This window comes from Lampetra planeri, chromosome 19 (assembly GCF_965212315.1).
Source record: "Lampetra planeri chromosome 19, kcLamPlan1.2.h2, whole genome shotgun sequence".
Lineage (NCBI taxonomy): Eukaryota > Metazoa > Chordata > Hyperoartia > Petromyzontiformes > Petromyzontidae > Lampetra > Lampetra planeri.
This window is the reverse complement of record NC_136125.1, coordinates 101214-128759: the sequence shown is the minus strand read 5'-3', so window position 1 is coordinate 128759 and position 27546 is coordinate 101214. Positions and strand designations below refer to the sequence as shown.

General features: G+C 49.2%; 2 protein-coding genes across 4 annotated transcripts in view; one reads left to right on the top strand and one right to left on the bottom strand.

Moving 5' to 3' along the window:
* Nucleotides 1-22801, bottom strand: part of LOC144723929 (NADH dehydrogenase [ubiquinone] 1 alpha subcomplex subunit 10, mitochondrial-like) — a 72587-nt gene extending 49786 nt beyond the window's left edge. The window contains exon 1 of the mRNA XM_078602703.1: nucleotides 22538-22801. Within this exon, the coding sequence (XP_078458829.1) occupies nucleotides 22538-22636 (99 nt within the window). The 5' untranslated portion in view covers nucleotides 22637-22801. The remainder of the gene's footprint in view (nucleotides 1-22537) is intronic.
* Nucleotides 22802-23059: 258 nt separating this feature from the next.
* Nucleotides 23060-27546, top strand: part of UFSP2 (UFM1 specific peptidase 2) — a 38012-nt gene continuing 33525 nt past the window's right edge. For 2 of the 3 annotated variants that reach the window (XM_078602712.1, XM_078602711.1), the window contains exons 1-3: nucleotides 23060-23240; nucleotides 24618-24696; nucleotides 26446-26629. In XM_078602712.1, coding sequence (XP_078458838.1) covers nucleotides 23238-23240; nucleotides 24618-24696; nucleotides 26446-26629 — 266 coding nt within the window. In that variant the 5' untranslated portion in view covers nucleotides 23060-23237. Of the gene's footprint in view, nucleotides 23288-24617; nucleotides 24697-26445; nucleotides 26630-27546 lie in introns of all 3 variants that reach the window. The other variant, XM_078602713.1, reaches the window with a different exon arrangement.

Sequence of the window (27546 nt, the reverse complement as noted above, 5' to 3'; positions counted from 1 at the left end):
GAGTCACAGGTTAGTAGAGAGTCACAGGTCAGGAGAGTCAGTAGAAAGTCACAGGTCAGTAGAGAGTCAGTAGAGAGTCACAGTTCAGGAGAGAGTCAGTAGAGAGTCACAGGTCAGGAGAGTCAGTAGAGAGTGACAGGTCAGGAGAGTCAGTAGAGAGTCACAGGTTAGTAGAGAGTCACTGGTCAGGAGAGTCAGTAGAGAGTCACATGTCAGGAGAGAGTCAGTAGAGAGTCATTGGTCAGGAGAGTCAGTAGAAAGTCACAGGTCAGTAGAGAGTCAGTAGAGAGTCACAGGTCAGTAGAGAGTCACTGGTCAAGAGAGTTAGTAGAGAGTCAATGGGCAGGAGAGTCAGTAGAGAGTCACAGGTCAGGAGAGTCAGTAGAGAGTGACAGGTCAGGAGAGTCAGTAGAGAGTCACAGGTTAGTAGAAAGTCACTGGTCAGGAGAGTCAGTAGAGAGTCACATGTCAGGAGAGAGTCAGTAGAGAGTCATTGGTCAGGAGAGTCAGTAGAGAGTCACAGGTTAGTAGAGAGTCACAGGTCAGGAGAGTCAGTAGAAAGTCACAGGTCAGTAGAGAGTCAGTAGAGAGTCACAGTTCAGGAGAGAGTCAGTAGAGAGTCACAGGTCAGGAGAGTCAGTAGAAAGTGACAGGTCAGGAGAGTCAGTAGAGAGTCACAGGTTAGTAGAGAGTCACTGGTCAGGAGAGTCAGTAGAGAGTCACATGTCAGGAGAGAGTCAGTAGAGAGTCATTGGTCAGGAGAGTCAGTAGAAAGTCACAGGTCAGTAGAGAGTCAGTAGAGAGTCACAGGTCAGTAGAGAGTCACTGGTCAAGAGAGTTAGTAGAGAGTCAATGGGCAGGAGAGTCAGTAGAGAGTGACAGGTCAGGAGAGTCAGTAGAGAGTCACAGGTTAGTAGAAAGTCACTGGTCAGGAGAGTCAGTAGAGAGTCAATGGGCAGGAGAGTCAGTAGAGAGTCACAGGTCAGGAGAGTCAGTAGAGAGTGACAGGTCAGGAGAGTCAGTAGAGAGTCACAGGTTAGTAGAAAGTCACTGGTCAGGAGAGTCAGTAGAAAGTCACATGTCAGGAGAGAGTCAGTAGAGAGTCATTGGTCAGGAGAGTCAGTAGAGAGTCACAGGTTAGTAGAGAGTCACAGGTCAGGAGAGTCAGTAGAAAGTCACAGGTCAGTAGAGAGTCAGTAGAGAGTCACAGTTCAGGAGAGAGTCAGTAGAGAGTCACAGGTCAGGAGAGTCAGTAGAAAGTGACAGGTCAGGAGAGTCAGTAGAGAGTCACAGGTTAGTAGAGAGTCACTGGTCAGGAGAGTCAGTAGAGAGTCACATGTCAGGAGAGAGTCAGTAGAGAGTCATTGGTCAGGAGAGTCAGTAGAAAGTCACAGGTCAGTAGAGAGTCAGTAGAGAGTCACAGGTCAGTAGAGAGTCAGCAGAGAGTCACAGGTTAGTAGAGAGTCACTGGTCAGGAGAGTCAGTAGAGAGTCACATGTCAGGAGAGAGTCAGTAGAGAGTCATTGGTCAGGAGAGTCAGTAGAAAGTCACAGGTCAGTAGAGAGTCAGTAGAGAGTCACAGGTCAGTAGAGAGTCAGCAGAGAGTCACAGGTTAGCAGAGAGTCACTGGTCAGGAGAGTCAGTAGAGAGTCACATGTCAGGAGAGTCAGTAGAGAGTCATTGGTCAGGAGAGTCAGTAGAAAGTCACAGGTCAGTAGAGAGTCAGTAGAGAGTCAGAGGTCAGGAGAGTCAGTAGAAAGTCACAGGTCAATAGAGAGTCAGTAGAGAGTCACGGGTTAGTAGAGAGTCACAGGTCAGTAGAGAGTCAGTAGAGTCACTGGTCAGTGGAGAGTCAGCAGAGAGTCACAGGTTAGTAGAGAGTCACTGGTCAGAAGAGTCAGTAGAGAGTCACATGTCAGGAGAGAGTCAGTAGAGAGTCATTGGTCAGGAGAGTCAGTAGAAAGTCACAGGTCAGTAGAGAGTCAGTAGAGAGTCACAGGTCAGTAGAGAGTCAGCAGAGAGTCACAGGTTAGCAGAGAGTCACTGGTCAGGAGAGTCAGTAGAGAGTCACATGTCAGGAGAGGTCAGTAGAGAGTCATTGGTCAGGAGAGTCAGTAGAAAGTCACAGGTCAGTAGAGAGTCACAGGTCAGTAGAGAGTCAGTAGAGAGTCACAGGTCAGGAGAGTCAGTAGAGAGTGACAGGTCAGGAGAGTCAGTAGAGAGTCACAGGTTAGTAGAGAGTCACAGGTCAGTAGAGAGTCAGCAGAGAGTCACAGGTTAGTAGAGAGTCACTGGTCAGGAGAGTCAGTAGAGAGTCACATGTCAGGAGAGAGTCAGTAGAGAGTCATTGGTCAGGAGAGTCAGTAGAAAGTCACAGGTCAGTAGAGAGTCAGTAGAGAGTCACAGGTCAGTAGAGAGTCAGTAAAGAGTCACAGGTCAGGAGAGCAAGTAGAGAGTCACAGGTCAGGAGAGCCAGTAGAGAGTCAGAGGTCAGTAGAGAGTCACAGGTCAGTAGAGAGTCACTGGTCAGTAGAGTCAGTAGAGAGTCATAGGTCAGTAGAGAGTCCGTAGAGAGTCAAAGGTCAGTAGAGAGTCACAGGTCAGTAGAGAGTCACAGGTCAATAGAGAGTCACAGGTCCGTAGAGAGTCACTGGTCAGTAGAGAGTCAGTAGAGAGTTACAGGTCAGGAGAGTCAGTAGAGAGTCACGGGTTAGTAGAGAGTCACAGGTCAGTAGAGAGTCAGTAGAGAGTCACTGGTCAGTAGAGAGTCAGTAGAGAGTCACAAGTCAGTAGAGAGTCAGTAGAGAGTCACAGGCATGGAGAGCGAGTAGAGTCACAGGTCAGTAGAGAGTCAGTAGAGAGTCACAGGTCAGTAGAGAGTCAGTAGAGAGTCACTGGGCAGTAGAGAGTCAGTAGAGAGTCACAGGTCAGTAGAGTAAGTAGAGAGTCACAGGTCAGGAGAAAGTCAGTAGAGAGTCACAGGTCAGTAGAGAGTCAGTAGAGAGTCACAGGTCAGTAGAGAGTCAGTAGAGAGTCACTGGGCAGTAGAGAGTCAGTAGAGAGTCACAGGTCAGTAGTCAGTAGAGAGTCACAGGTCAGGAGAAAGTCAGTAGAGAGTCACAGGTCAGGAGAGTCAGTAGAAAGTCACAGGTCAGTAGAGAGTCAGTAGAGAGTCACAGGTCAGGAGAGAGTCAGTAGAGAGTCACAGGTCAGGAGAGTCAGTAGAGTCACAGGTCAGTAGAGTCAGAAGAGAGTCACAGGTCAGTACAGTCACAGGTCAGTAGAGAGTCACAGGTCAGGAGAGAGTCAGTAGAGAGTCACAGGTCAGGAGAGTCAGTAGAGTCACAGATCAGTAGAGTCAGAAGAGAGTCACAGGTCAGTAGAGAGTCAGTAGAGAGTCACAGGTCAGTAGAGAGTCAGCAGAGAGTCACAGGTTAGTAGAGAGTCACAGGTCAGGAGAGTCAGTAGAAAGTCACAGGTCAGTAGAGAGTCAGTAGAGAGTCACAGGTCAGTAGAGAGTCAGCAGAGAGTCACAGGTTAGCAGAGAGTCACTGGTCAGGAGAGTCAGTAGAGAGTCACAGGAGAGTCAGTAGAGAGTCACAGGTCAGTAGAGAGTCAGTAGAGAGTCACAGGAGAGTCAGTAGAGAGTCAGCAGAGAGTCACAGGTTAGTAGAGAGTCACTGGTCAGGAGAGTCAGTAGACAGTCACAGGTCAGTAGAGAGTCAGTAGAGAGTCACAGGTCAGTAGAGAGTCAGTAGAGAGTCACAGGTCAGTAGAGAGTCACAGGTCAGTAGAGAGTCACTGGTCAGTAGAGTCAGTAGAGAGTCATAGGTCAGTAGAGAGTCCGTAGAGAGTCAAAGGTCAGTAGAGAGTCACAGGTCAGTAGAGAGTCACAGGTCAATAGAGAGTCACAGGTCCGTAGAGAGTCACTGGTCAGTAGAGAGTCAGTAGAGAGTTACAGGTCAGGAGAGTCAGTAGAGAGTCACGGGTTAGTAGAGAGTCACAGGTCAGTAGAGAGTCAGTAGAGAGTCACAGGCATGGAGAGCCAGTAGAGTCACAGGTCAGTAGAGAGTCAGTAGAGAGTCACAGGTCAGTAGAGAGTCAGTAGAGAGTCACTGGGCAGTAGAGAGTCAGTAGAGAGTCACTGGTCAGTAGAGAGTCAGTAGAGAGTCACAAGTATGTAGAGAGTCAGTAGAGTCACAGGTCAGTAGAGAGTCAGTAGAGAGTCACAGGTCAGTAGAGAGTCAGTAGAGAGTCACTGGGCAGTAGAGAGTCAGTAGAGAGTCACAGGTCAGTAGAGTCAGTAGAGAGTCACAGGTCAGGAGAAAGTCAGTAGAGAGTCACAGGTCAGTAGAGAGTCAGTAGAGAGTCACAGGTCAGTAGAGAGTCAGTAGAGAGTCACTGGGCAGTATAGAGTCAGTAGAGAGTCACAGGTCAGTAGTCAGTAGAGAGTCACAGGTCAGGAGAGTCAGTAGAAAGTCACAGGTCAGTAGAGAGTCAGTAGAGAGTCACAGGTCAGGAGAGAGTCAGTAGAGAGTCACAGGTCAGGAGAGTCAGTAGAGTCACAGGTCAGTAGAGTCAGAAGAGAGTCACAGGTCAGTACAGTCACAGGTCAGTAGAGAGTCACAGGTAAGGAGAGAGTCAGTAGAGAGTCATTGGTCAGGAGAGTCAGTAGAAAGTCACAGGTCAGTAGAGAGTCAGTAGAGAGTCACAGGTCAGTAGAGAGTCAGTAGAGAGTCACAGGTCAGTAGAGAGTCAGCAGAGTCACAGGTTAGCAGAGAGTCACTGGTCAGGAGAGTCAGTAGAGAGTCACATGTCAGGAGAGAGTCAGTAGAGAGTCATTGGTCAGGAGAGTCAGTAGAAAGTCACAGGTCAGTAGAGAGTCAGTAGAGAGTCACAGGTCAGTAGAGAGTCAGTAGAGAGTCACAGGTCAGGAGAGTCAGTAGAGAGTGACAGGTCAGGAGAGTCAGTAGAGTCACAGGTTAGTAGAGAGTCACAGGTCAGTAGAGAGTCAGCAGAGAGTCACAGGTTAGTAGAGAGTCACTGGTCAGGAGAGTCAGTAGAGAGTCACATGTCAGGAGAGAGTCAGTAGAGAGTCATTGGTCAGGAGAGTCAGTAGAAAGTCACAGGTCAGTAGAGAGTCAGTAGAGAGTCACAGGTCAGTAGAGAGTCAGTAGAGAGTCACAGGTCAGGAGAGCCAGTAGAGAGTCACAGGTCAGTAGAGAGTCACAGGTCAGTAGAGAGTCACTGGTCAGTAGAGTCAGTAGAGAGTCATAGGTCAGTAGAGAGCCCGTAGAGAGTCAAAGGTCAGTAGAGAGTCACAGGTCAGTAGAGAGTCACAGGTCAATAGAGAGTCACAGGTCAATAGAGAGTCACAGGTCCGTAGAGAGTCACTGGTCAGTAGAGAGTCAGTAGAGAGTTACAGGTCAGGAGAGTCAGTAGAGAGTCACGGGTTAGTAGAGAGTCACAGGTCAGTAGAGAGTCAGTAGAGAGTCACTGGTCAGTAGAGAGTCAGTAGAGAGTCACAAGTCAGTAGAGAGTCAGTAGAGAGTCACAGGCATGGAGAGCCAGTAGAGTCACAGGTCAGTAGAGAGTCAGTAGAGAGTCACAGGTCAGTAGAGAGTCAGTAGAGAGTCACTGGGCAGTAGAGAGTCAGTAGAGAGTCACAGGTCAGTAGAGTCAGTAGAGAGTCACAGGTCAGGAGAAAGTCAGTAGAGAGTCACAGGTCAGTAGAAAGTCAGTAGAGAGTCACAGGTCAGTAGAGAGTCAGTAGAGAGTCACTGGGCAGTAGAGAGTCAGTAGAGAGTCACAGGTCAGTAGTCAGTAGAGAGTCACAGGTCAGGAGAAAGTCAGTAGAGAGTCACAGGTCAGGAGAGTCAGTAGAAAGTCACAGGTCAGTAGAGAGTCAGTAGAGAGTCACAGGTCAGGAGAGAGTCAGTAGAGAGTCACAGGTCAGGAGAGTCAGTAGAGTCACAGGTCAGTAGAGTCAGAAGAGAGTCACAGGTCAGTACAGTCACAGGTCAGTAGAGAGTCACAGGTCACGAGAGAGTCAGTAGAGAGTCACGGTCAGGAGAGTCAGTAGAGTCACAGGTCAGTAGAGTCAGAAGAGAGTCACAGGTCAGTAGAGAGTCAGCAGAGAGTCACAGGTTAGTAGAGAGTCACAGGTCAGGAGAGTCAGTAGAGAGTCACAGGTCAGGAGAGTCAGTAGAGAGTCACATGTCAGGAGAGTAAGTAGAGAGTCACATGTCAGGAGAGAGTCAGTCGAGCGTCACATGTCAGGAGAGAGTCAGTAGAGAGTCACAGGTCAATAGAGAGTCAGTAGAGAGTCACAGGTCAGGAGAGTCAGTAGAAAGTCACAGGTCAATAGAGAGTCAGTAGAGAGTCAGAGGTCAGGAGAGTCAGTAGAAAGTCACAGGGCAGTAGAGAGTCAGTAGAGTCACAGGGCAGTAGAGAGTCAGTAGAGAGTCACAGGTCAGTAGAGAGTCACAGGTCAGGAGAGTTAGTAGAGAGTCACAGGTCAGTAGAGAGTCACTGGTCAGGAGAGTTAGTAGAGAGTCAATGGGCAGGAGAGTCAGTAGAGAGTCACAGGTCAGGAGAGTCAGTAGAGAGTGACAGGTCAGGAGAGTCAGTAGAGAGTCACAGGTTAGTAGAGAGTCACTGGTCAGGAGAGTCAGTAGAGAGTCACATGTCAGGAGAGAGTCAGTAGAGAGTCATTGGTCAGGAGAGTCAGTAGAAAGTCACAGGTCAGTAGAGAGTCAGTAGAGAGTCACAGGTCAGTAGAGAGTCAGCAGAGAGTCACAGGTTAGTAGAGAGTCACTGGTCAGGAGAGTCAGTAGAGAGTCACATGTCAGGAGAGAGTCAGTAGAGAGTCATTGGTCAGGAGAGTCAGTAGAAAGTCACAGGTCAGTAGAGAGTCAGTAGAGAGTCACAGGTCAGTAGAGAGTCAGCAGAGAGTCACAGGTTAGCAGAGAGTCACTGGTCAGGAGAGTCAGTAGAGAGTCACATGTCAGGAGAGAGTCAGTAGAGAGTCATTGGTCAGGAGAGTCAGTAGAGAGTCACAGGTCAGTAGAGAGTCAGTAGAGAGTCACAGGTCAGGAGAGTCAGTAGAGAGTGACAGGTCAGGAGAGTCAGTAGAGAGTCACAGGTTAGTAGAGAGTCACAGGTCAGTAGAGAGTCAGTAGAGAGTCACAGGTTAGTAGAGAGTCACTGGTCAGGAGAGTCAGTAGAGAGTCACATGTCAGGAGAGAGTCAGTAGAGAGTCATTGGTCAGGAGAGTCAGTAGAAAGTCACAGGTCAGTAGAGAGTCAGTAGAGAGTCACAGGTCAGTAGAGAGTCAGTAGAGAGTCACAGGTCAGGAGAGCAAGTAGAGAGTCACAGGTCAGGAGAGCCAGTAGAGAGTCACAGGTCAGTAGAGAGTCACAGGTCAGTAGAGAGTCACTGGTCAGTAGAGTCAGTAGAGAGTCATAGGTCAGTAGAGAGTCCGTAGAGAGTCAAAGGTCAGTAGAGAGTCACAGGTCAGTAGAGAGTCACAGGTCAATAGAGAGTCACAGGTCCGTAGAGAGTCACTGGTCAGTAGAGAGTCAGTAGAGAGTAACAGGTCAGGAGAGTCAGTAGAGAGTCACGGGTTAGTAGAGAGTCACAGGTCAGTAGAGAGTCAGTAGAGAGTCACTGGTCAGTAGAGAGTCAGTAGAGAGTCACAAGTCAGTAGAGAGTCAGTAGAGAGTCACAGGCATGGAGAGCCAGTAGAGTCACAGGTCAGTAGAGAGTCAGTAGAGAGTCACAGGTCAGTAGAGAGTCAGTAGAGAGTCACTGGGCAGTAGAGAGTCAGTAGAGAGTCATAGGTCAGTAGAGTCAGTAGAGAGTCACAGGTCAGGAGAAAGTCAGTAGAGAGTCACAGGTCAGTAGTCAGTAGAGAGTCACAGGTCAGTAGAGAGTCAGTAGAGAGTCACTGGGCAGTAGAGAGTCAGTAGAGAGTCACAGGTCAGTAGTCAGTAGAGAGTCACAGGTCAGGAGAAAGTCAGTAGAGAGTCACAGGTCAGGAGAGTCAGTAGAAAGTCACAGGTCAGTAGAGAGTCAGAAGAGAGTCACAGGTCAGGAGAGAGTCAGTAGAGAGTCACAGGTCAGGAGAGTCAGTAGAGTCACAGGTCAGTAGAGTCAGAAGAGAGTCACAGGTCAGTACAGTCACAGGTCAGTAGAGAGTCACAGGTCAGGAGAGAGTCAGTAGAGAGTCACAGGTCAGGAGAGTCAGTAGAGTCACAGGTCAGTAGAGTCAGAAGAGAGTCACAGGTCAGTAGAGAGTCAGTAGAGAGTCACAGGTCAGTAGAGAGTCAGCAGAGAGTCACAGGTTAGTAGAGAGTCACAGGTCAGGAGAGTCAGTAGAAAGTCACAGGTCATTAGAGAGTCAGTAGAGAGTCACAGGTCAGGAGAGGGTCAGTAGAAAGTCACAGGTCAGGAGAGTCAGTAGAGAGTCACATGTCAGGAGAGAGTCAGTCGAGAGTCACATGTCAGGAGAGAGTCAGTAGAGAGTCACAGGTCAATAGAGAGTCAGTAGAGAGTCACAGGTCAGGAGTCAGTAGAAAGTCACAGGTTCAATAGAGAGTCAGTAGAGAGTCAGAGGTCAGGAGAGTCAGTAGAAAGTCACAGGGCAGTAGAGAGTCAGTAGAGAGTCACAGGGCAGTAGAGTCAGTAGAGAGTCACAGGTAAGGAGAGTTAGTAGAGAGTCACAGGTCAGTAAAGAGTCACTGGTCAGGAGAGTTAGTAGAGAGTCAATGGGCAGGAGAGTCAGTAGAGAGTCACAGGTCAGGAGAGTCAGTAGAGAGTGACAGGTCAGGAGAGTCAGTAGAGAGTCACAGGTTAGTAGAGAGTCACTGGTCAGGAGAGTCAGTAGAGAGTCACATGTCAAGAGAGAGTCAGTAGAGAGTCATTGGTCAGGAGAGTCAGTAGAAAGTCACAGGTCAGTAGAGAGTCAGTAGAGAGTCACAGGTCAGTAGAGAGTCAGCAGAGAGTCACAGGTTAGTAGAGAGTCACTGGTCAGGAGAGTCAGTAGAGAGTCACATGTCAGGAGAGAGTCAGTAGAGAGTCATTGGTCAGGAGAGTCAGTACAAAGTCACAGGTCAGTAGAGAGTCAGTAGAGAGTCACAGGTCAGTAGAGAGTCAGCAGAGAGTCACAGGTTAGCAGAGAGTCACTGGTCAGGAGAGTCAGTAGAGAGTCACATGTCAGGAGAGAGTCAGTAGAGAGTCATTGGTCAGGAGAGTCAGTAGAAAGTCACAGGTCAGTAGAGAGTCAGTAGAGAGTCACAGGTCAGTAGAGAGTCAGTAGAGAGTCACAGGTCAGGAGAGCAAGTAGAGAGTCACAGGTCAGGAGAGCCAGTAGAGAGTCACAGGTCAGTAGAGAGTCACAGGTCAGTAGAGAGTCACTGGTCAGTAGAGTCAGTAGAGAGTCATAGGTCAGTAGAGAGTCCGTAAAGAGTCAAAGGTCAGTAGAGAGTCACAGGTCAGTAGAGAGTCACAGGTCAGTAGAGAGTCACAGGTCAATAGAGAGTCACAGGTCCGTAGAGAGTCACTGGTCAGTAGAGAGTCAGTAGAGAGTTACAGGTCAGGAGAGTCAGTAGAGAGTCACGGGTTAGTAGAGAGTCACAGGTCAGTAGAGAGTCAGTAGAGAGTCACAAGTCAGTAGAGAGTCAGTAGAGAGTCACAGGCATGGAGAGCCAGTAGAGTCACAGGTCAGTAGAGAGTCAGTAGAGAGTCACAGGTCAGTAGAGAGTCAGTAGAGAGTCACTGGGCAGTAGAGAGTCAGTAGAGAGTCACAGGTCAGTAGAGTCAGTAGAGAGTCACAGGTCAGGAGAAAGTCAGTAGAGAGTCACAGGTCAGTAGAGAGTCAGTAGAGAGTCACAGGTCAGTAGAGAGTCAGTAGAGAGTCACTGGCCAGTAGAGAGTCAATAGAGAGTCACAGATCAGTAGTCAGTAGAGAGTCACAGGTCAGGAGAAAGTCAGTAGAGAGTCACAGGTCAGGAGAGTCAGTAGAAAGTCACAGGTCAGTAGAGAGTCAGTAGAGAGTCACAGGTCAGGAGAGTCAGTAGAGAGTCACAGGTCAGGAGAGTCAGTAGAGAGTCACATGTCAGGAGAGAGTCAGTCGAGAGTCACATGTCAGGAGAGAGTCAGTAGAGAGTCACAGGTCAATAGAGAGTCAGTAGAGAGTCACAGGTCAGGAGAGTCAGTAGAAAGTCACAGGTCAATAGAGAGTCAGTAGAGAGTCAGAGGTCAGGAGAGTCAGTAGAAAGTCACAGGGCAGTAGAGAGTCAGTAGAGAGTCACAGGGCAGTAGAGAGTCAGTAGAGAGTCACAGGTCAGTAGAGAGTCACAGGTCAGGAGAGTTAGTAGAGAGTCACAGGTCAGTAGAGAGTCACAGGTCAGTAGAGAGTCACAGGTCAGGAGAGTTAGTAGAGAGTCACTGGTCAGGAGAGTCAGTAGAGAGTCACAGGTCAGCAGAGTCAGTAGAGTCACAGGTCAGTAGAGTCAGAAGAGAGTCACAGGTCAGTACAGTCACAGGTCAGTAGAGAGTCACAGGTCAGGAGAGAGTCAGTAGAGAGTCACAGGTCAGGAGAGTCAGTAGAGTCACAGGTCAGTAGAGTCAGAAGAGAGTCACAGGTCAGTAGAGAGTCAGTAGAGTCACAGGTCAGTAGAGAGTCAGCAGAGAGTCACAGGTTAGTAGAGAGTCACAGGTCAGGAGAGTCAGTAGAAAGTCACAGGTCAGTAGAGAGTCAGTAGAGAGTCACAGTTCAGGAGAGAGTCAGTAGAGAGTCACAGGTCAGGAGAGTCAGTAGAGAGTCACAGGTCAGGAGAAAGTCAGTAGAGAGTCACAGGTCAGTAGAGAGTCAGTAGAGAGTCACAGGTCAGTAGAGAGTCAGTAGAGAGTCACTGGCCAGTAGAGAGTCAGTAGAGAGTCACAGGTCAGTAGTCAGTAGAGAGTCACAGGTCAGGAGAAAGTCAGTAGAGAGTCACAGGTCAGGAGAGTCAGTAGAAAGTCACAGGTCAGTAGAGAGTCAGTAGAGAGTCACAGGTCAGGAGAGTCAGTAGAGAGTGACAGGTCAGGAGAGTCAGTAGAGAGTCACAGGTTAGTAGAAAGTCACTGGTCAGGAGAGTCAGTAGAGAGTCACATGTCAGGAGAGAGTCAGTAGAGAGTCATTGGTCAGGAGAGTCAGTAGAGAGTCACAGGTTAGTAGAGAGTCACAGGTCAGGAGAGTCAGTAGAAAGTCACAGGTCAGTAGAGAGTCAGTAGAGAGTCACAGTTCAGGAGAGAGTCAGTAGAGAGTCACAGGTCAGGAGAGTCAGTAGAAAGTGACAGGTCAGGAGAGTCAGTAGAGAGTCACAGGTTAGTAGAGAGTCACTGGTCAGGAGAGTCAGTAGAGAGTCACATGTCAGGAGAGAGTCAGTAGAGAGTCATTGGTTAGGAGAGTCAGTAGAAAGTCACAGGTCAGTAGAGAGTCAGTAGAGAGTCACAGGTCAGTAGAGAGTCACTGGTCAAGAGAGTTAGTAGAGAGTCAATGGGCAGGAGAGTCAGTAGAGAGTCACAGGTCAGGAGAGTCAGTAGAGAGTGACAGGTCAGGAGAGTCAGTAGAGAGTCACAGGTTAGTAGAAAGTCACTGGTCAGGAGAGTCAGTAGAGAGTCACATGTCAGGAGAGAGTCAGTAGAGAGTCATTGGTCAGGAGAGTCAGTAGAAAGTCACAGGTCAGTAGAGAGTCAGTAGAGAGTCACAGGTCAGTAGAGAGTCAGCAGAGAGTCACAGGTTAGTAGAGAGTCACTGGTCAGGAGAGTCAGTAGAGAGTCACATGTCAGGAGAGAGTCAGTAGAGAGTCATTGGTCAGGAGAGTCAGTAGAAAGTCACAGGTCAGTAGAGAGTCAGTAGAGAGTCACAGGTCAGTAGAGAGTCAGCAGAGAGTCACAGGTTAGCAGAGAGTCACTGGTCAGGAGAGTCAGTAGAGAGTCACATGTCAGGAGAGTCAGTAGAGAGTCATTGGTCAGGAGAGTCAGTAGAAAGTCACAGGTCAGTAGAGAGTCAGTAGAGAGTCAGAGGTCAGGAGAGTCAGTAGAAAGTCACAGGTCAATAGAGAGTCAGTAGAGAGTCAGAGGTCAGGAGAGTCAGTAGAAAGTCACAGGGCAGTAGAGAGTCAGTAGAGAGTCACAGGTCAATAGAGAGTCAGTAGAGAGTCACAGGTCAGGAGAGTCAGTAGAAAGTCACATGTCAATAGAGAGTCAGTAGAGAGTCAGAGGTCAGGAGAGTCAGTAGAAAGTCACAGGGCAGTAGAGAGTCAGTAGAGAGTCACAGGGCAGTAGAGAGTCAGTAGAGAGTCACAGGTCAGTAGAGAGTCACAGGTCAGGAGAGTTAGTAGAGAGTCACAGGTCAGTAGAGAGTCACTGGTCAGGAGAGTTAGTAGAGAGTCAATGGGCAGGAGAGTCAGTAGAGAGTAACAGGTCAATAGAGAGTCACAGGTCAGGAGAGTTAGTAGAGAGTCACTGGTCAGGAGAGTCAGTAGAGAGTCACAGGTCAGGAGAGTCAGTAGAGAGTCACGGGTTAGTAGAGAGTCACAGGTCAGTAGAGAGTCACAGGTCAGTAGAGAGTCAGTAGAGAGTCACTGGTCAGTAGAGAGTCACAAGTCAGTAGAGAGTCAGTAGAGAGTCACAGGCATGGAGAGCCAGTAGAGTCACAGGTCAGTAGAGAGTCAGTAGAGAGTCACAGGTCAGTAGAGAGTCAGTAGAGAGTCACTGGGCAGTAGAGAGTCAGTAGAGAGTCACAGGTCAGTAGTCAGTAGAGATTTCGATTTAAAGCTTTCGTGACTGCAGGGATTCATCTTCTACGTGACTTTACCGAAAGAACCAAGAAGATGAGTCAGTAGAGAGTCACAGGTCAGGAGAAAGTCAGTAGAGAGTCACAGGTCAGGAGAGTCAGTAGAAAGTCACAGGTCAGTAGAGAGTCAGTAGAGAGTCACAGGTCAGGAGAGAGTCAGTAGAGAGTCACAGGTCAGGAGAGTCAGTAGAGAGTCACATGTCAGGAGAGAGTCAGTCGAGAGTCACATGTCAGGAGAGAGTCAGTAGAGAGTCACAGGTCAATAGAGAGTCAGTAGAGAGTCACAGGTCAGGAAAGTCAGTAGAAAGTCACAGGTCAATAGAGAGTCAGTAGAGAGTCAGAGGTCAGGAGAGTCAGTAGAAAGTCACAGGGCAGTAGAGAGTCAGTAGAGAGTCACAGGGCAGTAGAGAGTCAGTAGAGAGTCACAGGTCAGTAGAGAGTCACAGGTCAGGAGAGTTAGTAGAGAGTCACAGGTCAGTAGAGAGTCACTGGTCAGGAGAGTTAGTAGAGAGTCAATGGGCAGGAGAGTCAGTAGAGAGTCACAGGTCAGTAGAGAGTCACAGGTCAGGAGAGTTAGTAGAGAGTCACTGGTTAGGAGAGTCAGTAGAGAGTCACAGGTCAGGAGAGTCAGTAGAGTCACAGGTCAGTAGAGTCAGAAGAGAGTCACAGGTCAGTACAGTCACAGGTCAGTAGAGAGTCACAGGTCAGGAGAGAGTCAGTAGAGAGTCACAGGTCAGGAGAGTCAGTAGAGTCACAGGTCAGTAGAGTCAGAAGAGAGTCACAGGTCAGTAGAGAGTCAGTAGAGAGTCACAGGTCAGTAGAGAGTCAGCAGAGAGTCACAGGTTAGTAGAGAGTCACAGGTCAGGAGAGTCAGTAGAAAGTCACAGGTCAGTAGAGAGTCAGTAGAGAGTCACAGGTCAGGAGAGAGTCAGTAGAGAGTCACAGGTCAGGAGAGTCAGTAGAGAGTCACATGTCAGGAGACAGTCAGTCGAGAGTCACATGTCAGGAGAGAGTCAGTAGAGAGTCACAGGTCAATAGAGAGTCAGTAGAGAGTCACAGGTCAGGAGAGTCAGTAGAAAGTCACAGGTCAATAGAGAGTCAGTAGAGAGTCAGAGGTCAGGAGAGTCAGTAGAAAGTCACAGGGCAGTAGAGAGTCAGTAGAGAGTCACAGGGCAGTAGAGAGTCAGTAGAGAGTCACAGGTCAGTAGAGAGTCACAGGTCAGGAGAGTTAGTAGAGAGTCACAGATCAGTAGAGAGTCACTGGTCAGGAGAGTTAGTAGAGAGTCAATGGGCAGGAGAGTCAGTAGAGAGTCACAGGTCAGTAGAGAGTCACAGGTCAGGAGAGTTAGTAGAGAGTCACTGGTCAGGAGAGTCAGTAGAGAGTCACAGGTCAGGAGAGTCAGTAGAGTCACAGGTCAGGATAGTCAGTAGAGTCACAGGTCAGTAGAGTCAGAAGAGAGTCACAGGTCAGTAGAGAGTCAGTAGAGAGTCACAGGTCAGTAGAGAGTCAGCAGAGAGTCACAGGTTAGCAGAGAGTCACTGGTCAGGAGAGTCAGTAGAGAGTCACATGTCAGGAGAGAGTCAGTAGAGAGTCATTGGTCAGGAGAGTCAGTAGAAAGTCACAGGTCAGTAGAGAGTCAGTAGAGAGTCACAGGTCAGTAGAGAATCAGTAGAGAGTGACAGGTCAGGAGAGTCAGTAGAGAGTCACAGGTTAGTAGAGAGTCACAGGTCAGTAGAGAGTCAGCAGAGAGTCACAGGTTAGTAGAGAGTCACTGGTCAGGAGAGTCAGTAGAGAGTCACATGTCAGGAGAGAGTCAGCAGAGAGTCATTGGTCAGGAGAGTCAGTAGAAAGTCACAGGTCAGTAGAGAGTCAGTAGAGAGTCACAGGTCAGTAGAGAGTCAGTAGAGAGTCACAGGTCAGGAGAGCCAGTATAGAGTCACAGGTCAGGAGAGCCAGTAGAGAGTCACAGGTCAGTAGAGAGTCACAGGTCAGTAGAGAGTCACTGGTCAGTAGAGTCAGTAGAGAGTCATAGGTCAGTAGAGAGTCCGTAGAAAGTCAAAGGTCAGTAGAGAGTCACAGGTCAGTAGAGAGTCACAGGTCAATAGAGAGTCACAGGTCCGTAGAGAGTCACTGGTCAGTAGAGAGTCAGTAGAGAGTTACAGGTCAGGAGAGTCAGTAGAGAGTCACGGGTTAGTAGAGAGTCACAGGTCAGTAGAGAGTCAGTAGAGAGTCACTGGTCAGTAGAGAGTCAGTAGAGAGTCACAAGTCAGTAGAGAGTCAGTAGAGAGTCACAGGCATGGAGAGCCAGTAGCGAATCACAGGTCAGTAGAGAGTCAGTAGAGAGTCACAGGTCAGTAGAGAGTCAGTAGAGAGTCACTGGGCAGTAGAGAGTCAGTAGAGAGTCACAGGTCAGTAGAGTAAGTAGAGTCACAGGTCAGGAGAAAGTCAGTAGAGAGTCACAGGTCAGTAGAGAGTCAGTAGAGAGTCACAGGTCAGTAGAGAGTCAGTAGAGAGTCACTGGGCAGTAGATAGTCAGTAGAGAGTCACAGGTTAGTAGTCAGTAGAGAGTCACAGGTCAGGAGAAAGTCAGTAGAGAGTCACAGGTCAGGAGAGTCAGTAGAAAGTCACAGGTCAGTAGAGAGTCAGTAGAGAGTCACAGGTCAGGAGAGAGTCAGTAGAGAGTCACAGGTCAGGAGAGTCAGTAGAGAGTCACATGTCAGGAGAGAGTCAGTAGAGAGTCACATGTCAGGAGAGAGTCAGTAGAGAGTCACAGGTCAATAGAGAGTCAGTAGAGAGTCACAGGTCAGGAGAGTCAGCAGAAAGTCACAGGTCAATAGAGAGTCAGTAGAGAGTCAGAGGTCAGGAGAGTCAGTAGAAAGTCACAGGGCAGTAGAGAGTCAGTAGAGAGTCACAGGGCAGTAGAGAGTCAGTAGAGAGTCACAGGTCAGTAGAGAGTCACAGGTCAGGAGAGTTAGTAGAGAGTCACAGGTCAGTAGAGAGTCACTGGTCAGGAGAGTTAGTAGAGAGTCAATGGTCAGGAGAGTCAGTAGAGTCACAGGTCAGTAGAGAGTCACAGGTCAGGAGAGTTAGTAGAGAGTCACTGGTCAGGAGAGTCAGTAGAGAGTCACAGGTCAGGAGAGTCAGTAGAGTCACAGGTCAGTAGAGTCAGAAGAGAGTCACAGGTCAGTACAGTCACAGGTCAGTAGAGAGTCACAGGTCAGGAGAGAGTCAGTAGAGAGTCACAGGTCAGGAGAGTCAGTAGAGTCACAGGTCAGTAGAGTCAGAAGAGAGTCACAGGTCAGTAGAGAGTCAAAGGTCAGTAGAGTGAGTAGAGAGTCACAGGTCAGTAGAGAGTCACTGGTCAGTAGAGAGTCAGTAGAGAGTGACAGGTCAGGAGAGGCAGTAGAGAGTCACAGGTTAGTAGAGAGTCACAAGTCAGTAGAGAGTCACAGGTCAGTAGAAAGTCACTGGTCAGTAGAGAGTCACAGGTCAGGAGAGTCAGTAGAGAGTCACAGGTCAAGAGAGTCAGTTGAGAGTCACAGGTCAGTAGTCAGTAGAGAGTCACTGGTCAGTAGAGAGTCAGTAGAGAGTCACTGGTCAGTAGAGAGTCAGTAGAGTCACTGGTCAGTAGAGAGTCAATAGAGAGTCACAGGTCAGGAGAGTCAGTAGAGAGTCACAGGTCAGAAGAGAGTTAGTAGAGAGTCACAGGTCAGGAGAGTCAGTAGAGTCACAGGTCAGTAGAGAGTCAAAGGTCAGGAGAGAGTCAGTAGAGAGTCACTGGTCAGGAGAGTCAGTAGAGAGTCACAGGTCAGTAGAGTCAGTAGAGAGTCACTGGTAAGTAGAGAGTCACAGGTCAGTAGAGAGTCAAAGGTCAGTAGAGTAAGTAGAGAGTCACAGGTCAGTAGAGAGTTAGTAGAGAGTGACAGGTCAGGAGAGGCAGTAGAGAGTCACAGGTTAGTAGAGAGTCACAAGTCAGTGGAGAGTCACAGGTCAGTAGAAAGTCACAGGTCAGTAGAAAGTCACATGTCAGGAGAGTCAGTAGAGAGTCACAGGTCAGTAGAAAGTCACAGGTCAGTAGAGAGTCAGTAGAGAGTCACAGGTCAGTAGAGAGTCAGTAGAGAGTCACAAGTCAGGATAGAGTCAGTAGAGAGTCACTGGTCAGTAGAGAGTCACAGGTCAGGAGAGTCAGTAGAGAGTCACAGGTCAGGAGAGTCAGTAGAGAGTCACGGGTCAGGAGAGTCAGTAGAGAGTTAGTAGAGAGTCATAGGTCAGTAGAGAGTCAAAGGTCAGTAGAGTCAGTAGAGTCACAGGTCAGGAGAGTCAGTAGAGAGTCACAGGTCAGGAGAGTCAGTAGAGAGTTAGTAGAGAGTCATAGGTCAGTAGAGAGTCAAAGGTCAGTAGAGTCAGTAGAGTCACAGGTCAGTAGAGTCAGTAGAGTCACAGGTCAGTATAGAGTCACTGGTCAGTAGAGAGTCAGTAGAGAGTCACAGGAGAGTCAGTAGAGAGTCAGTAGAGAGTCACAGGTCAGAAGAGTCAGTAGAGAGTCACAGGTCAGGAGAGTCAGTAGAGAGTCACTGGTCAGTAGAGTCACAGGTCAGTAGAGAGTCACAGGTCAGTAGAGAGTCACAGGTCAGTAGAGTCAGTAGAGAGTCACTGGTCAGTAGAGAGTCACAGGTCAGTAGAGAGTCACAGGTCAGTAGAGAGTTAGTAGAGAGTCACAGGTCAGGAGAGTCAGTAGAGTCACAGGTCAGTAGAGAGTCAAAGGTCAGTAGAGTAAGTAGAGAGTCACATGTCAGTAGAGAGTCAGTAGAGAGTCACAGGTCAGTAGAGTCAGTAGAGAGTCACTGGTCAGTAGAGAGTCACAGGTCAGTAGAGAGTCACAGGTCAGTAGAGAGTTAGTAGAGAGTCACAAGTCAGGAGAGAGCCACAGGTCAGTAGAGTAGAAGAGAGTCACAGGTCAGGAGAGTCAGTAGAGTCACAGGTCAGTAGAGAGTCAAAGGTCAGTAGAGTAAGTAGAGAGTCACAGGTCAGTAGAGAGTTAGTAGAGAGTCACAGGTCAGGAGAGTCAGTAGAGTCACAGGTGAGTAGAGTCAGAAGAGAGTCACAGGTCAGTAGAGAATCTAAGGTCAGTAGAGTCAGTAGAGAGTCACAGGTCAGTAGAGAGTCACTGGTCAGTAGAGAGTCACAGGTCAGGAGAGAGTCAGTAGAGAGTCACAGGTCAGTAGAGAGTCAGTAAAGAGTCACAGGTCAGTAGAGTCAGTAGAGAGTCACTGGTCAGTAGAGAGTCAGTAGAGAGTCACTGGTCAGGAAAGTCAGTAGAGAGTCACAGGTCAGGAGAGTCAGTAGAGAGTTAGTAGAGAGTCACAGGTCAGTAGAGAGTCAAAGGTCAGTAGAGTCAGTAGAAAGTCACAGGTCAGTAGAGTCAGTAGAGAGTCACAGGTCAGTAGAGTCACAGGTCAGTAGAGAGTTAGTGGAGAGTCACAGGTCAGGAGAGAGTCAGTAGAGAGTCACTGGTCAGTAGAGAGTCACAGGTCAGGAGAGTCAGTAGAGAGTCACAGGTCAGGAGAGTCAGTAGAGAGTCACTGGTCAGTAGAGAGTCAGTAGAGAGTCACTGGTCAGTAGAGAGTCAGTAGAGAGTCACTGGTCAGTAGAGAGTCAGTAGAGAGTCACAGGTCAGGAGAGTCAGTAGAGAGTCACAGGTCAGGAGAGTCAGTAGAGAGTCACTGGTCAGTAGAGTCAGAAGAGAGTCACAGGTCAGGAGAGTCAGTAGAGTCACAGGTCAGTAGAGTCAGAAGAGAGTCACAGGTCAGTAGAGAGTCACTGGTCAGTAGAGAGTTAGTAGAGAGTCACAGGTCAGGAAAGAGCCAGTAGAGAGTCACAGGTCAGTAGAGAGTCAGTAAAGAGTCACAGGTCAGTAGAGAGTCAGTAGAGAGTTAGTAGAGAGTCATAGGTCAGTAGCAGAGGTGTGGACTCGAGTCATGTGACTTGGACTCGAGTCAGACTCGAGTCATGAATTTGATGACTTGCGACTCGACTTGGACTTGCATAACAATGACTTTGTCCCACCTATGAGATGTGGACTCGAGTCATGTGACTTGGACTCGAGTCAGACTCGAGTCATGAATTTGATGACTTGCGACTCGACTTGGACTTGCATAACAATGACTTTGTCCCACCTCTGGTCAGTAGAGAGTCAAAGGTCAGTAGAGTCAGTAGAGTCACAGGTCAGTAGAGAGTCACTGGTCAGTAGAGAGTTAGTAGAGAGTCACAGTTCAGGAGAGAGTCAGTAGAGAGTCACAGGTCAGTAGAGAGTCAGTAAAGAGTCACAGGTCAGTAGAGAGTCAGTAGAGAGTCACTGGTCAGGAGAGTCAGTAGAGAGTCTCAGGTCAGGAGAGTCAGTAGAGAGTTAGTAGAGAGTCATAGGTCAGTAGAGAGTCAAAGGTCAGTAGAGTCAGTAGAGTCACAGGTCAGTAGAGTCAGTAGAGAGTCACAGGTCAATAGAGAGTTAGTAGAGGGTCACAGGTCAGGAGAGAGTCAGTCGAGAGTCACAGGTCAGTAGAGAGTCACTGGTCAGTAGAGAGTCAGTAGAGAGTCACAGGAGAGTCCGTAGAGAGTCAGTAGAGAGTCACAGGTCAGAAGAGTCAGTAGAGAGTCACAAGTCAGGAGAGAGTCAGTAGAGAGTCATAGGTCAGGAGAAAGTTAGTAGAGAGTCATAGGCCAGTAGAGAGTCAGTAGAGAGTCACAGGTCAGTAGAGTCAGTAGAGAGTCACTGGTCAGTAGAGAGTCACAGGTCAGTAGAGAGTCACAGGTCAGTAGAGAGTTAGTAGAGAGTCACAAGTCAGGAGAGAGCCACAGGTCAGTAGAGTTAGTAGAGAGTCACAGGTCAGGAGAGTCAGTAGAGTCACAGGTCAGTAGAGAGTCAAAGATCAGTAGAGTAAGTAGAGAGTCACAGGTCAGTAGAGAGTTAGTAGAGAGTCACAGGTCAGGAGAGTCAGTAGAGTCACAGGTGAGTAGAGTCAGAAGAGAGTCACAGGTCAGTAGAGAATCTAAGGTCAGTAGAGTCAGTAGAGAGTCACAGGTCAGTAGAGAGTCACTGGTCAGTAGAGAGTCACAGGTCAGGAGAGAGTCAGTAGAGAGTCACAGGTCAGTAGAGAGTCAGTAAAGAGTCACAGGTCAGTAGAGTCAGTAGAGAGTCACTGGTCAGTAGAGAGTCAAAGGTCAGTAGAGTCAGTAGAAAGTCACAGGTCAGTAGAGTCAGTAGAGAGTCACAGGTCAGTAGAGAGTCACAGGTCAGTAGAGAGTTAGTGGAGAGTCACAGGTCAGGAGAGAGTCAGTAGAGAGTCACTGGTCAGTAGAGAGTCACAGGTCAGGAGAGTCAGTAGAGAGTCACAGGTCAGGAGAGTCAGTAGAGAGTCACTGGTCAGTAGAGAGTCAGTAGAGAGTCACTGGTCAGTAGAGAGTCAGTAGAGAGTCACTGGTCAGAGAGTCAGTAGAGAGTCACAGGTCAGGAGAGTCAGTAGAGAGTCACAGGTCAGGAGAGTCAGTAGAGAGTCACTGGTCAGTAGAGTCAGAAGAGAGTCACAGGTCAGGAGAGTCAGTAGAGTCACAGGTCAGTAGAGTCAGAAGAGAGTCACAGGTCAGTAGAGAGTCACTGGTCAGTAGAGAGTTAGTAGAGAGTCACAGGTCAGGAGAGAGGCAGTAGAGAGTCACAGGTCAGTAGAGAGTCAGTAAAGAGTCACAGGTCAGTAGAGAGTCAAAGGTCAGTAGAGTCAGTAGAAAGTCACAGGTCAGAGGAGTCAGTAGAGAGTCACAGGTCAGTAGAGAGTCACAGGTCAGTAGAGAGTTAGTGGAGAGTCACAGGTCAGGAGAGAGTCAGTAGAGAGTCACTGGTCAGTAGAGAGTCACAGGTCAGGAGAGTCAGTAGAAAGTCACAGGTCAGGAGAGTCAGTAGAGAGTCACTGGTCAGTAGAGAGTCAGTAGAGAGTCACTGGTCAGTAGAGAGTCAGTAGAGAGTCACTGGTCAGTAGAGAGTCAGTAGAGAGTCACAGGTCAGGAGAGTCAGTAGAGAGTCACAGGTCAGGAGAGTCAGTAGAGAGTCACTGGTCAGTAGAGTCAGAAGAGAGTCACAGGTCAGGAGAGTCAGTAGAGTCACAGGTCAGTAGAGTCAGAAGAGAGTCACAGGTCAGTAGAAAGTCACTGGTCAGTAGAGAGTTAGTAGAGAGTCACAGGTCAGGAGAGAGCCAGTAGAGTCACAGGTCAGTAGAGAGTCAGTAAAGAGTCACAGGTCAGTAGAGAGTCAGTAGAGAGTTAGTAGAGAGTCATAGGTCAGTAGAGAGTCAAAGGTCAGTAGTCAGTAGAGTCACAGGTCATTAGAGAGTCACTGGTCAGTAGAGAGTTAGTAGAGAGTCACAGGTCAGGAGAGAGTCAGTAGAGAGTCACAGGTCAGTAGAGAGTCAGTAAAGAGTCACAGGTCAGTAGAGAGTCAGTAGAGAGTCACTGGTCAGGAGAGTCAGTAGAGAGTCTCAGGTCAGGAGAGTCAGTAGAGAGTTAGTAGAGAGTCATAGGTCAGTAGAGAGTCAAAGGTCAGTAGAGTCAGTAGAGTCACAGGTCAGTAGAGTCAGTAGAGAGTCACAGGTCAGTAGAGAGTCACAGGTCAGTAGAGAGTTAGTAGAGGGTCACAGGTCAGGAGAGAGTCAGTCGAGAGTCACAGGTCAGTAGAGAGTCACTGGTCAGTAGAGAGTCAGTAGAGAGTCACAGGAGAGTCCGTAGAGAGTCAGTAGAGAGTCACAGGTCAGAAGAGTCAGTAGAGAGTCACAGGTCAGGAGAGAGTCAGTAGAGAGTCATAGGTCAGGAGAAAGTTAGTAGAGAGTCATAGGCCAGTAGAGAGTCAGTAGAGAGTCATAGGTCAGTAGAGAGTCAGTAGAGAGTCACAGGAGAGTCAGTAGAGCCACAGGTCAGTAGAGAGTCAGCAGAGAGTCACAGGTCAGTAGAGTCAGTAGAGAGTCACTGGTCAGGAGAATCAGTAGAGAGTCACAGGTCAGGAGAGTCAGTAGAGAGTCACAGGTCAGTAGAGTCAGTAGAGTCACAGGTCAGGAGAGTCAGCAGAGAGTCACAGGAGAGTCAGTAGAGAGTCAGTAGAGAGTCACAGGAGAGTCAGTAGAGAGTTACAGGTCAGTAGAGAGTCAGTAGAGAGTCACAGGTCAGTAGAGTCAGTAGAGAGTCACTGGTCAGGAGAGTCAGTAGAGAGTTACAGGTCAGTAGAGAGTCAGTAGAGAGTCACAGGAGAGTCAGTAGAGAGGTAGTAGAGAGTCACAGGAGAGTCAGTAGAGAGTCACAGGTCAGTAGAGAGTCAGTAGAGAGTCACAGGAGAGTCAGTAGAGAATCAGTAGAGAGTCACAGGTCAGTAGAGAGTCAGTAGAGAGTCACAGGAGAGTCAGTAGAGAGTCAGTAGAGAGTCACAGGTCAGTAGAGAGTCAGTAGAGAGTCACAGGAGTCAGTAGAGTCACAGGTCAGTAGAGAGTCAATAGAGAGTCACAGGAGAGTCAGTAGAGAGTTAGTAGAGAGTCACAGGAGAGTCAGTAGAGAGTCACAGGTCAGTAGAGAGTCAGTAAAGAGTCACAGGAGAGTCAGTAGAGAGTCAGGAGTATGGGGAGGTCAGGAGAGACACAGGCCCGGGGCCTTGTCCCCGTCACCTTGAACGCGGCTCTCCCCTCCAGGACGGGGCCCAGAAGCGGCCTCGCGGCGGCGCTCGTCCCGCGCAGGAGCAGAGCGGCTGCCAATGACGCCGCCATCGCGCGCTGCTGCTGTAGCCGCTGCTGTTGCTGTAGCCGCTCGCTCCGCAACCTCGACCTCAGTTCCCACGGAGCGCGGAGCTCGACTCTCCTCCCTCACGCGGATCCAGGCCCCGAGCCGTGATGTCGAACCCACGGTGACGTAATCACGTATCTGAACGCAATGACGGGTGGGCGATACGTGGTGATGTCATCACGCACAGCAAATTTGCGGTGACGTAATCACGTAGCAATACGCAATGACGGGAGGGCGATATGTGGTGATGTCATTACGCACAGCGAATTTGCGGTGACGTAATCACGTAGCGATACGCGATGACGTCTCCACGCACAGCGATCCACGGTGGCGACTATCGATTCGACACGCGACCCGAGTGTGGCTGCAGCTCTCAGTCCATCAATTGAATCGATTTTTAATAATCTCGGTGATGTAGCGAATCGTCGCTGACGAGCGAGTGAAGCTCCGTGCTACTGTGTGGGCGACTTGCGGTGGTGGCGAATCGCGGCCGAATCGAATCCTTCCTCACCCCGCGAGAGACACCGAGACGCTGACGCGGCCTCCGTCCGCCAGCGAAGGGGGGCGGCAGCAGCAGCAGCCGCCATGGTGATTACGGCTCCCTCCTCCTCCTCCTGCCTCTGCTCCGTCCTCCAGTCAGTGTCTGCAAAGGCCTCTCTCTAGTGTCTCGTGCAAACCTGTCAGACCATCCCGTAGTCGGGTCCATACGGCGGGCACAATGTTTCGTGTCTATTTGTGATGGAACTTTGTTAGTTGATCGTTGAGATTGAAAGGGCACGGGGTGACCAATAAGGTCTGAATTGGTCTGTAATAAGGTAGGCACTGACTAAGGGTTGACAGGTATGTTCATTTAAACACGAGGCTTTTGAGATTGCGGTGGTATTGACATTCGAGACGGGCTGTGCCTTGTGTAGTTCGCAGCGCTTGAGACACACACAAGCCGACTTGGTGACCCAACCCAGCGACGGTATAACCTCAATCCTTGACGATAGTTTAAGGGCCATAATCGTTTTTGGGTGAGATCGCGTAAATCTAAATGTGTTAAACCCGTCACCACCCGACAAAACAGCCAATTAGCAAGGTTTGTCACGTAAACAAACATGCCAATTAGTTACGAGTTCAGCACACCGGTGTTGGAGAGTTGTAAACGTTTACTCTGACGTGACAAACCTGCTTGCTAATTGGTGGTGGCGGGTTTAACGACACATTTATATGTATGCGCTCTAACCCCCAAAAAAGCCTCTGTTATGGCTAATATTGTTCACTAAAGCCTCCAATGTGTCGAACAGTATAAAGAGCATCCAGAGATGGCAGCTGTTCCCGTGAGGCACACGCGACTTGGCACGCAGCCTGCGAGCGGCCCGCTCGTGATGGCTTTGCGCGCCATCCCGACCGGGGTCATTGAACGAGCAGAATTTGGCCTGCCCTCGTACATAACGTCCACTGCGCAGTCGACGGCGCGTGGTATGTTCTGGTGAATACACCTTGCAGTGATGACCAGGGCGTGCTGCTGAGTTCGTACCGTCAACCGAGACAAAGATCCCCCCCCCGTGTGTAGCTCGTAAGAGACTTGGGGCAAGTGCTGTTCGCGAGTCGCATCTAAGGCCGGCACGAGGGTGTGGGTGGCAAGCACCACGCCCAGCCGCCTTTGTCTCCCCAATAGCGATATTTACTACACCGCACCAGGTACTCAATTTGAGGCCGAGTCAACCTAATGGCCCTACACACACACCAATACCCGCCATTCGCCACTAAGTGATGGTGACATCACCACGGTGCCTGTTCCAGGCCAGGTGCACTTTGAGGCCACGTGAAGTGTCCAAGGCTCTCTGACAGGTCACGGGGCAGACCCAGGTGCCATGGGTTCACTGAGATGACTGGCAGATGCACCACCTGTGTCCCCTACTGTGCCAACACACACATATACAGTACTGTATGCAGCACTAGGTAACTGTGCTTCCGTAGGTGGTGCTGGACGGCAGTGACATCTTGTTTCGACTGAGAGGCAGCCTGGACCTGGATATCGTGTTCCGTGACACTAAAGGTAATTCTGATGGTTACTACCCTGGTGACTTTTATTACCAGTTAATCGCGAGAATCATTTGCGTTTTAATCAAAAGACATCATGATGAATTTGTGTTACGGCACCTGGCCGTGACAGTCCAGGTGCTTGGCATAGAGAGGCGGTTGTGAGGCGTTGTGCAGGGCGACTGGTAGAGGAGAGAGATGCGGGGAACGACCGAGATCGGTGGCGCAACGGTTAGCGTGCTGCGCTATGAACCCGATGACCCAAGTTCGATTCTCGGCTCACGGCCACAACCAGTGACAATTATCTGAACCGGTCCTGGGCCTCCTCTAGGTCGACTCAGCCTCAAATGAGTACTCTACCTGGTGCGATGTGTAAACATCGCCACTGGGGAGACAAAAGCGGCCGGGCGTGGCGTTGGCCACCCACCCTCTCGTGTGCCGTATCGGCCTTCATAGGTGCTCGATAACAGCACTTGCCCAAACAGTCTGTTAAGGCTATACGTGGGGTCTTTGGAGGTGGTATCTTTTCTCCGACCCTACTGGCGATGATGGGAAGCCAGTGGGGTAGAGGTGAAGGAATCTAGCGAAGCACGACGCGGGTGAGATTGTTTTGCGACCGTTGGAGTTTCATGAGGTTACTCGATGAAGATCGGAAAAGGACGGAGGTGTAATAATTGAGGCGAGATCCAACTAATGTGCAGGCAAAAGTTTAGGAGATATCGGAGATTGTGATCAGAGGACGTATAGGTTTGTTGTGGGTCGATATATTTCCAAGGTTGTCTGGATGGATGCCCGGTTTCTTGAGCAGCGAGGTGACTTTTGACCGGTTTTGTAGTAAGACGAGAAATATCAGACTGCGAAAAAAGGTTTTTCAGAAGCGACCTGGCCACCAATGATAGCTCAACAAAGTGGCTTATCACGTGGAAATTTATAGCAGCCAATTACTCTAAAACGCATGTTTCTAAATGTGGAGGGGAAAACCAGAGGACCCAGAGAAAAATTCACGTGACCACAAAGAGAGATACTCCGCAAACTCCAAATATGCAGGCGTCAGGTTTGGCATCGAACCCACGACCTGTATACCAGGCGATGTAGTTAATATTTTGCCATCGTGGCGCCCCACGCATTGGGGGCCTCCTCACTTGGCCCCATCACAGTGTCAGATGTAATGCTTCCGGTTTAGTTTGAAGTCAACGGGGGGCCCACACGGTGTGATTTACCCGGGCCCCGCACCCCCTCTATGGATGGCCATGGATATAGAATATTACCCTCTTCTACGAAAACTGACAGGACCCTCCCTGAAGAAGGGTCTTGAGACTCGGCAAAACTTTTCTGGATAAACAAGTGTAATAATAATACCAAAAAATATTGCATTTAAATATACAGGCAGTCTCCGATTTACAACGCATCTTCCGACACGACTCCAAACATTTGAGCAGAGGTAGTCTGGTTTGGGATGTGACTTGGTGTGGAACTTTGGTTTTATTCTAAAGTGTTTTTGTGGCTTTTTACCTATTAAACCCCATTAAATAGAGCTAATAAATGGGAAAAACACATTGGCAAGTAATGTTGCTACTGTTTTTTACTGTTTATGGGGAAAATATGATCCGATTTACGACGATAGGGTTTCCAAGAATGCATTGTTACGTTAATGCGGGGAACCGCCTGCATTCTAATTTTCCTCGAAGTCTGACAGACACCTCAGCAGTTGTCATTGCAGTGTGGCATCGTGGTGTTCTCACAAGGACCCGCTTACTTGTTGCAGATGACAGCATCGAGGAGGCCATTGTGAAGGCAATGAAGAGGCTGCGGCAGAAGGTGGCTTCTCCATCAGCGGTTTTGCGCGTGGAGAAGAGTGCCGCGTTCGTGTGGCCTCATGCAGGAACCTCCACCCTCCCCGACCAACTCAAGGATGACACTCCATGCTGCGTCCTGCTGCAGTTCTCGACGTTAGTGAGGCGCTCACCAGTCCTCTTCTTGCACATTCTCTTATTAATACCGCTTTCCAACTAATGTTGAATGCGTTCATGCATTAGCTCTGTCTATCCGACTGTAAAATTGGGTCACGATAACTCGTGTAAAGATGATCCAATTTGAGCAAAATTCAAGTGTAAATTTGTATTGCTAGCAGGGACTCGCTGTATAGAAAATCAGCAATTTGATCAGAGGTTTGCCCAAAACTTGGTGTTCATTCCACTTCGGCCAAGGCAATGGCGTCATACGCCCATGTGGGCGCATGACACTATTACACTAGTCATTGAGTAGAGTAGTATTTTTTACACATCCTATTGTAGAGGATGGGATGGAACAGTAGTATAGTGTTGAACACACACACTTTTTCTTGGAGGCAACACATTTATTACAACACCCCAACAGGGTAACTATATAACGTACACTGGTTTTACATTTAGGTGATAACTACACGGTTAACTAGACCACAACGGGGTAACTACATTACCGGGTCAGTCAGTATCACACTGCCTGACCCACGATGTGGAGCGTAACATCGAAGACCGAGGATCGAAGAGACGTAGCACCGACGGGTTCCATTCCAACAGAGAGCCTCGATCGCTCTCGGGACTTCCCTTTTATGCACCCGAGCGTGGCCTCGCTCCGCCCTCGGCCACGCCCCCTTCTAGATCCTACTAGAAGGCTCTGGGCCATATCACGTGTCCCTCGAGCCCTCTTGCTACCCTGCCCCCGTCACGTGCCCTCTCGGGTTCACACAGAGTATTATGTTCTCACTTGTTCTCTCTCCGACCCTCACCAGAACTATGCCCCCTAGGGCCCACTTCCATGCCACATCCACTCTGGTGCCAGAGAGAGGCTCAATACGTACAATTCCACTCTTGTTACAGTAGTTGGT